General features: G+C 32.8%; 1 protein-coding gene across 11 annotated transcripts in view; it reads right to left on the bottom strand.

The window, feature by feature from the left end:
• Nucleotides 1-1,443: 1,443 nt before the first annotated feature.
• Nucleotides 1,444-12,017, bottom strand: part of raw (NDT-like domain-containg protein raw) — a 410,674-nt gene continuing 400,100 nt past the window's right edge. For all 11 annotated transcript variants that reach the window (XM_072534348.1, XM_072534343.1, XM_072534344.1 and 8 more), the window contains 3 exons: nucleotides 9,704-9,983; nucleotides 7,607-7,805; nucleotides 1,444-2,566 (listed from right to left, as the gene is read on the bottom strand). In XM_072534348.1, coding sequence (XP_072390449.1) covers nucleotides 2,429-2,566; nucleotides 7,607-7,805; nucleotides 9,704-9,983 — 617 coding nt within the window. In that variant the 3' untranslated portion in view covers nucleotides 1,444-2,428. The remainder of the gene's footprint in view (nucleotides 2,567-7,606; nucleotides 7,806-9,703; nucleotides 9,984-12,017) is intronic.

Below are 12,017 nucleotides of genomic sequence, written 5' to 3'. Positions count from 1 at the left end.
TTATTTTGTTTATAAGCTTAAAATCCCAGTACTTAAGGCAAAATCAAAGTTTTTTGAAAAGTTATTAATAATTTTCAAAAAAACAACTTTTGAAGCAATTTTTGCAATAATTAAGTAACAATTACCAAAAATAACTTTACAAACTCTCATTTTAAAGGATTATGTGCTTTTTCAGTAAAATTGTGTCACTTTTCCATATAATTTACCGGTCTTAACCTTTATATATTGTTTATAAGTAAAAAATGACGTTTAATCTTTTGCATATTTTTCTTATTACATATTTTTATTACAAAATTTATCAAAATCAGTTCTTAGATGCCTGTATCAACGACTATCGCACAAAAATCGTTAGTTCCCAGATCTAAAAGGAGCTTTTTTAACTTATTAGTACGAAGCAAGAGTCTGAAATGACGATATCTTAGCAACAGAGACAAAGTAGGCTGTTTGCCAAATCGTAGCCTATCGCTACCTTACAAAATCAAAACTTTGCATTCCTTGTAGTGAAACAGAAAAAACTGTTGTTTAAAATACTTATTTTGAATTTGTAAATGCCAAAACGCGTGGATTGAGTGCGCAGACGCAAATCTCGCGGATTAAGCGCGCAAATGCAAACCAAGCTGATTCACTGCGCAGGTGTAATCCCAACGGATTAATGGCGCAGACGCAAACCTCGTGGATTAACTGTGCAAACGCGAACAGCGCGGATCTTAATTGGTATAGTAGTAGATGTTTAATCCACGCGGAAATATGCAGTCAATCGCTGAAAAAACACGAAAATTAATAAAAGCAGGCTAATATATTTAGTAAAAACATTCATGAATGTCTTAAGATTTCAAACGAGATGTTATTATACCTATAACCACAACTTGGTTACACAACAGATTTTTTGAAAATGTTAATTATAGAGCTACCAAAGACACATACAGTGGTGAGAAGATTAAGAAGAATGTATGAAGGGATTTTGATTATGTAAAACACTGGCGGCACTGGATAGTTTCCCTTAATCATTAAATTATTTAATACTTGACCAGTGTACTTGTTGTAAGATGCACTTAAGAAACGACCAAGAACAAAATCAAGTTGACTATACTTTAAAAATTGCATTTATTATTCTGTATGTGGTTATCATCTGGCAAAGACTTGTAATTAAAACTAAAAATTGGCAATTACTCACTTTCTAACAATTTTTTTTCGATTATTTTTTAGGTGACCCTTTGTTTGTAAATTACTTCTTACTTTCAATAAAATAAAAAAAGTATAGCTGTCGACATATGGTGCGTAACAATTTACACGTAATTTTAATATTAACAATAACTATAATTAACAATTAGGTAATTCAAATAATAAAAGTGTTTCTTAATTTATCAATTCAATCTTAAGATTTACCTTTTAGAATTTCTAATACATCATCAAATTTTAGTAGTTAACAAAAACATAACCGGCAACAGACAAGTCCAACTTTTATTACAAAAATATGCTACATAAAAACACTCGGAATAAATAAATAAAACCAAATTAGGTCAGTTTTTTTGTGATACAGTTACACCCGATGTATAATAGATCTATTAAAAGCTAATGAATTGGGTTGAAGTAGTGTGGAAAATTGGTTTTGTAGATAAAAAATTAATTATTTCTGTGTAAAGTACTATTTCCCAAGCGACAGCTATCATTATGTATCAAATTAAGCTTATTGGGAATTAGTACATGACACAGAAATTGAATAAACATGTCATATCTTTAGGAAACGTGAATAAAATCATCAATAACTTTAACAAAAAGTAGTACGTGCCTCTAGGACGCTCAATGGGGACAGCCTACTGTGAAAAACTTACTTAAAAAAATATTTTTGTAACAGGAAAGCTCTAAATATTCTTATTATGTTGTACAATTACTAAAATAATATATTTATATCAGAGTAAACGACGACGTATTCGTTGACCGAGTTAAAAGTGTAAATAAGAATAATGCAAACATTTTATTCAGTAAACTTGAAAATTTTTCTGTAATTTTTTAACAAATTTGGATTTGTGGCTAATATATATGACTTGCTTGTTTCTGCTAGAAGAGTTTTTAATACTGCTAGTCGTTTTCTCAGTAGTTTCTGTTGAGCGTGATACTTACTCATGTTTCTCCAGAAATTTACATAAACAGTTGCATTGAGAATGAGTTTTAATATTTGAAATTAAAAGTAAACATTAATATTTATTATCACAGTTCTTTTTACTATAGGTAAATTATACATCGGGCAATTTTTTACGTAGGTAATTTGAAAAAACTGACCTAACAACGTGATGAAGCGTAATTTCAATCGGTACATTTCCCCAACAGAGAGCAGCCTTCAAAGGATAACTAATTTTTCAGAGAGAAAACGACAGATTGAGAAACAACCGCGAAATTTTCGATTCGGGTCCGTTTTCCCAACTGAGTTCTACCTGCTCTTGCACTTTTCTATCGCGCACTCGACGGCTTTCGTGATGTTGTCGAATACCGGCACTTGTTTCCTGTTCGCTAAGTCCGACAGATACACTCTCGCTCTGTTGTAATCTTTGACGGCATTTTTCGTTAACTGAAAAGAAAAATATGCGTTAATATATTGCTTAAAGTAAATATAAATGAACAAAAAAAAAATAAAAATGGTGATGTTTAAGTCTCGACACAGCGAGAAAAATTAAAGGCCTATACCATTTTCTAGCCTAGATCAATATTTTGAGGTAGAGGAAGTAGATTATCTAATCGGCTATGACTCATGCATACGAAAAGTACGAATTTACGTTTCGACCGTCTTATTCGTTCTGTGGAGCTGACGGGAGGGGATATACGTCACGTTTAAAGCGCTCATATCGGCCCAAATTTGTCATCACCGTAAGGTCCGCTTGCCATTATGCTAATTTCAGTACTAAAAATACTAAAAACATTAGTAATGTGGTTTTGGTTTGCAACTATCTTAATTTTAATTAGCATGTAAATATACGCTCTACCAATTTTGCATTGATAACCTAACAATGAAGTTTGTTTTATTATTAGAGTAAACCAAACACACAGGTAAATAATGAATTTGTAGATACAATATTTTTAGTATTAAATCTAGTACTGAATTTAGTATAATGGCAAGCAGACCTAAGGTTTTTATAACTTATAAAATTATACATTATAATTGTTCAAAACGATAGTAGGTAATATTTGTTGCATCGCAAACTGCTACAGTAACAGTAAAAGTGGTTGCACTTTTTATCGAGTTCTGAGTCAAAATCATAAAAAGCATAAATGTGAATTGTGGATTGCAGCAGCTATCGCAAGGGCGATACTTGTTCAACTGCACGAAGCGAATACTAACTGTTTTAAAATGTCACCATTAGATTTAAGGAGACTAAATTGAATGATCGACAGTGGTACAAAGTGTATTTTCGTTTTTGAATCGTTAAAGCATTCGTTTCATATGAAATATCTTCATCTGTAACGGGACGAGGTATTTCATATGAAACCAATGCCTTAAAACTCGAATTATATGCATTAATTAAAAAGCATAAACCATATTATAAAAGATATATTGTTGACACGCTTCTAGCGGAACATGACATTTTGAGTTTACCTTTGCGTCTACCACCTTACTAACCGGAGCTGAACCCCATTGAAAAAATATGGGCACTAGTAAAGAATGAAGTAGAAGCCTGTAATATCTCATTCAAATTAGTTGATGTACGGCAGCTAAGCGAAGAAAAATTTCAAGCAGTAACAACTCAAAACTGGCAAAAGATTTGCTCCTACGTGGAGAAGAGCACACAAAAAGTACAGTATATGGAAATAGAGCACACTATGCATGGATGAGATGCAAGACTTAATAATCAATGTTGGAGGTGATACCAGTGAGAGTGAATCAGAACTGTCTAACAATGAATCAGAATACGGTAATTTAGGTTGTCAACTATCACATTAATTCAAATTTTAGTTTTAATAGTTTTTATAAGTATGTAATCGACCTATCTTTTTGAGTTTTCAAATTGTCACCCCGTATAAATAATCATTAAAAATTATTAGGGTTGAGATAACAAAAATGAGTGTTTTCTACATATGGGACTCATTTATCATGTTCTTAAAGAAGGCAAACAAAAGTTTTTTTGATAAGATTACCAAACACTAAAAGATAATAAAGACATTAAGTCAAATACAAATATTTGATGCAATTATAATTCCGAAACAATAAACCTAACTCAGGCAAAGTCATAACAAGTCTTTGATTAGATTAAGTGATATCTACCTCTTCAGAGTTCGGCCAAATTAGACATTCTGACTTCTATTTTTGTGAACTTAAATGCAATTGTGCATTCAGGAATCACGTGTTTGTACATTAAATTGTGAATACATCAACAGCACTCAATTGTTTCCGTATGACTTGGTAACCAGATCAAGTTTACTTTGTTTATTCCTCTTAATAACTCAACACTAATAATAGTTTTCATTCAAAACTAAATAAAAAATAAGTAAATATTGTAATCTTATTTTTATTCTCATGGTATGTCTCAGTTTTGGTTTATAGATGATGCTTACTTTTAATATATTGTAAAATTGTTATAGTCACTATTGAGTATTAATCTTTCTACGATAAAAGTTCAAGAAAGCAAAAATGAAATACTAACTGATTTGGTAACGCGGCGTAAGCGAGCACGTTTGTCAATTCTCAAGTTGGCGCAGATTGTGATTTCAGTTTCTAAGAAATTATATTAACTTTTGCGTCAAACATTAAGCATTTTACACACACTATGTCAAGTCAATACATGTTGTTTATATAAACCTTTTCATCACAAATATTTTCAGCCATTTTGACGTGACAACGTCTTAAATTAGGTTGTGGCTCGGAGTCACTCATGAAAAAGTGTAACGCCCGCTCACGTCTGTTACGATGAGTCACCGAACGAGAGAGAGGCCCGCCGGACCGGCGAATGCCTTGCGTCTCTCTCCCACTCAAACATGATCGGTCCGCTGCGCCCGCAGCACTAGAGAATTAGGCGCGTTGAATCGGTGCGTGCTTGTGTCTCTGTCTTTCTCGAGCGTTCTTGGTGTTCAAGACACATTACAGCAGAAACACTTCCTTTCATTTCATATTTCTCCTATCATCGTCCTATCCTCAACAAAATCACTTAAATAGAAATTAGTTAAGTTTAAGTTTACATGTACAATGTTTTAGTAAACAAAATATATTTCTATAGTTAAAATTTGTGCAATTCTTATTTTCATTCAATTCCTTGTTCCTATTGTGCAATTTAATAATATTCATATCAATAAATATTCTACCGACAAAAAGACGTTGTCACGTAAAATCTTCGCCCGTAAAACCGACTTTACAGGCAACCGATTTTTTTTTCGTACTGTTTGTTGTAAACAAGCATGTTAGGTTTATGACTCATGTTGATATTGAGACTGGATGAAGACAATTGACCACGCAAAAAAATGTTAGGAATATAAATAACAGTAAAGTACCTGTGAACACATAATTAAGATATATATATATATATATATATATATATATATATATATATATATATATATATATATATATATATATATTAAAATATAGAATAAAGTGCCTCAATTAGCAAACCAAATTTCTAAATGGATTATTATTACAACACCTGTACGAAAAGGAACAACAAAGCGGTGTCGTTATGGTATGTAAGAGTGATACACTTCTTCTTCCTTCTTGTATGTAGACTTTAAAGCCTGTTTCTCCTTCAATATTCGCCTCCTAAATTGTTTAAATTATCGCACCATCTTTTTCTTGGTCTGCCCATACTTCTTCGTCCATTTGGTGACTTATCTCGTGCTTTTCGTACAATCCCATCCTCTACCATTCTACTAAGGTCTTCGTTCCACTCCTGTTTACGTTTTGTCACCCATCCATTTATGTCTTCTATATCCAACAGACTTTTCAATGATATTCGTCGAAGTATTTCCATCTCTGTTGTTTCTAATAGTGGTCTCGTTTTAGATGTATCAGGTCTTGTCTCCGCCGTGTATGTTAATATAGGTAGGTCGAATTGCTGCTTTATAGATTCTTGTTTTTATGTCTTGTCTTAGGCGATTATTCTTCCAGATTGTGTCATTAAGAGACCCCGTCGCTTTACTTGCTTTTAAGCTTTGTTGTCGTATTTCTTTTTCAACATCTCCGTAACTAGTTATATCTATTCCCAGATATCGAAACCTTGCTTCTTGCTTTATTATTTTCCCATCAATTTTACATCGTAGTGGGTATTTAGATGTTGTCATACATTTGGTTTTTTCTACTGTGTTATCATATTGTATTTCTTGGCTGTTGTATTGAGATATGTGTTAATCTTTGGAGCTCGTCCTCTGTCTCGGCGATTAATGCGTCGTCGTCTGCATAACATAATATTTGGATTTCTTTGTTCCCTATTCTGTAACCATGACCTTAACGTACTACTTGTATTATTTCTTCCATTATTATATTAAAGACAAGTGGGCTTAACGGCTAACCCTGTCTGACTCCGCTTTGTACTTATATGTTTCTTTTATACAGTAGCTGTAAGACGTCTTCGACTTGGATACGATCGAAACCCTTTCTCAGGTTTATAAAACATAGATACATGAGTGATACACGCTATAAATCATTTAAAGACAATACATATATTATTTTATAAATTTTCCAAAGCCTTTATTTCTTTATAAACAATCTTGTGCTATACTTACAATATTTTATTTGTATTAAATACTACTCAGTACATGCATTTGATATTTTTAGCCTTAAAACATTAATTGATATATTTTATTTATTATACACTATAATAATAGTGTTGATCAAAACAGTACGAAAAACATGGCGGGTGCGCATGCGCTCGTCACATTATGAAAACCCCTATTGCTTGATATATGATATACTAGCTGACCCGGCGAACTTCGTACCGTCTTAGAATTAAATGTCAAAGTTCAATAACTAAAGATTAACTAAAAACCAAAGGGAAATACTACAAAATATCATGTAAAAAAAGTTAAATCAATTTAATGCTTTCTAATAAACAATATTTTTGTTTTTTTTGCGGTGCGTAAATATAAAACGATGACGGATTGATTAAGTTTGAAATGTCAGTTGGTAGTTCTGATTTCCTTCCTAGGTGGCGCTAGGAATTATCGTCCCGGCGTTCCTGTATGACGTGTCTTCCTAGCCTTTTATTAGATTAGAATCTTCCTTTTTTTTGCGTAAGTGGACTTTATAATCATAATATCATAGTGGATAATTTAACTACACCAGCAAAATATAGTAAACAATCAGGCAACGCTGTCTAATTTTGTTATATGTATTGATAAAGAGAAGTTACATATGACATTCAAAATCTAGACAGTATTCAAATGCATTATTAACACTTTTCTACAACTATTTGACTACCAACAACTCGCTATCTGTTAAAAAATGGCGAGACTCTTGTGTTTATTGTTTTTAACTCCTTTGCTATTCTCTCTGGTTTCTCACTATCCATAGGTTTTGAACTCATTCAAAATAACTATTTAGAGGAGTTGAATTTATCGGATTGTATCGAAAAACCTCGTATACCAGCTCTTAAAAAGGTGATTATAAATCAATGTATATATCACTTACCGTTTCGTTGCCAATCACACAATCATCTGGAAGATTTTGGATGCACAAGACCATATCTTTATTAAGGCCCAAATAGAAAGCTGCCAAAATGATGCTGGTCATTGATCGAGTGTCGTTCGTGATCACAATTAGTAGTACTTTACTTTTGTCTAGCCCCTTCTTCCAATCTAGAACATCTGAGGAATTGCTTCGGATATACCTGAAATTAAATTAAAGTCATGTAGTAAAGGAATAAAGCAATAATTTTGTTAAATATTGTATCAATACATCATTTTGGACATTTTTTAAAAGGTAAATACGACTGGTAATTAGTAAAATCTATCTTCCTGTGGTGCCATCTTCATTGAAGATTGGTAACAATCTCAGCAAAGTAATTTCTTCAGTTGGAGCAAAGCAAGCACTTAAAGTATTATTGACTATAGCAGGCCTTAGGAGAGTTCCGTCTGAATTTTAAATGAAATTAATCACAGAGAGGTTGCAGTTTCCTCTTAGTATTGTCCTAACGCCAAAACAATTCACAATTATTATTGTATTCTTAAGAATATAACAGATGTAAGTAATATAAACTCGCGATCATAAAATCCGGGTCACCTTGAAAATCACCGATATTTCATTTTTAACGAGCTTTATCGTAAATAATAATAACACAAATACAAACTAATGCATGTTTCTGCGAATTGTTGTCGGCTTAGCGGTTTCCTTTGCAACAAAGAATTTCAATAGTGCCGAATTCGCGGGAAAGCGCACACTTCCCAAAATGAACGGTACCTGTAACTGCCGCTTGTTTTAAATGTCATTTCTGCTTCTACTTTCTGTTCAAACGCAACGAACAAACGTTTATTATTGCCATCATTAGTGTTTATTAGTGCCATTATTAGTGTTTATTATTGTTTATTTTTTACCAAAAATACCCTTGACTGTTGTTGAAACGGCACAAATTGTTGCGCTTGTGAAAGACGGTCACACTCAACGGCAAATCGCAAGAAATGTTGGCCTAAGCCTTTCTACGGTTCAACGAGTGCTTCAACGCTTTCAGGAGAAGGGTTTGCTATCCAGACGACCTGGCTCTGGACGAAGAAGAATAACCACGGCACGAGATGACCGTTTTCTTGTGTTTCAGGCTTTACGAAACCGAACCTCAATTGCGATTATGCATCGAAATCGTCTACAGGAAGTACGAAATCTCAATGTTAGCGTTGCAACAGTCAGGAGAAGATTTCGTTCTTTTTGTTTTTAGTCACATAAATGTCACGTTTAAGGTCAAACGTTAAATGTCACGTTTTATATCAAACGGTAAATGTCACGTTTTATGTCAAATGTCAGACAAATGTCGTATATTATATCATGTTTTATGTCAAATTGTAAATTAATTTTAAATAAAAAATGGCTGCGATCGACTAGCGGATAATAGTTGAATATGACAGTCAGTAAGGTAGATTTCTTATGCCAAATGCACTGCACATAAATATATCGTTTAATTTTGAAAAATGGCGAATTGCTGGCGGTGACTGGTGGATTATAGCAGAAGTGCAAAAATAATTTGTAAATTAATTCAGATTAAAAAGGGCGGATGATTAGTGACGTCTAGAAGATAGTAGTTGAATTATGAAAGTCGGTAGTGTCGATTCCTTATGCCAAATTAAAAATGGCGGATGATTCCGTTAAATTTAAAAGGATTTCCTCTATTTGATAGTGAGGCCACCATTGTCACACTACGCTTAATATTTAAGTAGACAGAAAAAATGGTTATTAGCTGATTTTAAACTACACAAAGTTTTGAATGAATTGACGGCCAATTGAAGAACTGGTTCTTCAATGTTATATAGACTGTTTTATGAGAACCTACTTACTAACTTTAAAAAATCTATAAATTTTATTTCATTAAAAATATTAAGTGTATGAGTAAAAATAATTCTAAAATTACCGAAATAATCATAGTAAGATGTCTAAGATATGAATGCTCGTGTATGTTTCCGTATATTGTCTTAGTTAGAGAAATTATAAGCAATTTATAAGGTACGTAACGTAAAGTTAACTTTAAAGGAAATACCGTATACATTAATATTTTTAATTAGAAGATACATAAGAGTCACTTACTTATCTTCATCACAGCCATTAAACGTGTAGCATTCTCCTTCCCTCAATGCAGGATTATAGTATTTCAATCCGTGTTCTTTGATTAAAGGTATCGCTATCTCGCTTCTCCATTTATGTAACGACGACGCGGATCCACCTAAAAATATATCACTGCTAGGCACACTATCGTCGTTTACTTCCTCCGGAGGGGTTTCCATTAAACAACTGACGTGCGTATTGTTGAGACTGCACGTATTGTTATTTGTAGAACATTGCCTCTGGAAAGACTGTGTCGCCCAAACTGAAATATTCATAAAATATATCAAATTAAGTGCGTAGAAAAATCAAGAAAATATTTTTCAAACTAATTTACATGTTTGTCATTTTTCTTCAAATAATTATTTACTGTTTTTATTCTAAAAATATCTTTAATCTTTGTTTTTCAATTCTAATTCCACTTATTTTGATTCTATACTCCATTCTATGCCAGAGACATATATAAAATGTCCATGCCAGAGATAAGATGTTCTCACACCTGAGATATCGAGCGAGACGAAACCTTAACAACTAGCTCCCAAAAAAGGTGGAGTTTTATTTTTACACATTAGCTCCCAACTTTCTGAGGGCAGTTATAATTGTTACACATTGGCGCCCAACGTGGGGCATAGAATAGAATGGAGTAGTTGTGGGTCTGAATAACTTGAATAGAATTAAAATAAATGAAAGATTAAACAGAATATTTAGTTGATAGAAGAGTTGAGCGCCAACTATTTTCAGAATAAAAATAGTAAAATATAACAGAAAGTTAAGAAATAATTAAAATCAAAAGAAATTGAAATAAACTAATTATTTAAAGAAAAATATCAAATATGTGACGTTTATATCGTTCGTAAACGTTAGGTTGTAAGATTTTGCTAAAATAAGCACATATTTGTACCCTCCCTTCTTTACCTATGACCATCGTATATATTTTTTCATCGTCTGCGTTTATAAAAGCTCTAGGAGCTGGAAGAAAATAATTTTCTCAGTTTTTGGAGGCAAGGTAATTTCCGTCTTTAAGAAATATATTTTTCTAGCATTAAATAACTACATTTTTTTGGGATTTTTGCTTTCTTAGTCATCACGTTCGTTAGACTTATTTAGAAGACTATGATACACTGTATCTGTAGTACTAATCGAAAATTGCCTACAATAATTACACTGTAAATTGTTAAGATTTTTGTACTTTAACTGCAAGTCTTGATCCTGATCTACACGTTGTTTGACGTTTTCTTTTTAATTTGAAATGTAATACAGAAACTTAACAATATTATTAAACATTAGAAAGTAAATGAACCTTAAAATCTCTTTGTTTTCTACTGTGAAAAACATATCTAGGTTCGAGCACCGTTGGAAACGATTGGAAGTTCGTCATTCGTTCAGTGGCGTATCTGTTTCGCCTCGAGTCTCCGGACTACTCAAACCGGTGGAACGATTGGGAGGTCGGCATTCGTTCAGTGGCGTATCTGAAACGTGTTACTTCGTTATTCGACAGCATTTTGGCAAATGACACACAATTAGGTTCTGTCTCCTCTTAAAAACCGCATAATTAATCTCACTACTCTGTCATATGTGCGCCACGCATTTTTGATGCGTCGCTAATCTCGTCACAAGTCTCAAACCACGGTGATTTGACTCTCGCGCCATTCGATACAAATTATTTTCAATTGAGTGTATAATGATTGGCCCATGACGTCTTTTCGGTCGTATTTTGTTGGAAGTCTCCTCGAAATTCCAAACTACGCGATTTTTTGCTGTGCATTTAGCATTTTTGGCACCCAACAAGAAAAGATTTTTCGAAATCCCACACCATTGCGAATGATTGGTATGTTCTTTCATAAACTAAGCGAATAAACTCCGTCGAATCCCAACAACGTATTCATTTATGTAACAAGAAAATTAACAACGCATCATGAATTATTAGAAATAGTCGTGACGTCAATATGACGCATTTCTATAAAGTTAACTGAAGATTTTGATTCTAAACAAACCATTTTTTTTAATTAATAAAACCAGTTTTTATTAATTTTTGAGACCCAACAATATGTTGTCTCTTCGAAATATCATTCCAGCGAAGGAAGAGCAAATTCCAGAATCGGAAATAATTGATCTAGCTGTAAACAGCGTTTAAATGTTTCAACACTTCTCAGTTTGCCTCCATATTCACATAAAGTCAAAGAAATCAAACGAATAGAAGCCATACTTGTCAAATTTTTTGAATTCTTTACCGCCATTTGTATTGAGGATAGAAGGTTTATTTATTTATTTTTTCTACTTTGTTCATTTCTTTTTTAAC

The sequence above is a fragment of the Diabrotica undecimpunctata genome, chromosome 6 (genome assembly GCF_040954645.1).
Source record: "Diabrotica undecimpunctata isolate CICGRU chromosome 6, icDiaUnde3, whole genome shotgun sequence".
In the NCBI taxonomy this organism is placed as follows: Eukaryota; Metazoa; Arthropoda; class Insecta; order Coleoptera; family Chrysomelidae; genus Diabrotica; species Diabrotica undecimpunctata.
Note: the sequence above shows the minus strand (reverse complement) of the source record. Positions and strands in the feature narration are given on the sequence as shown.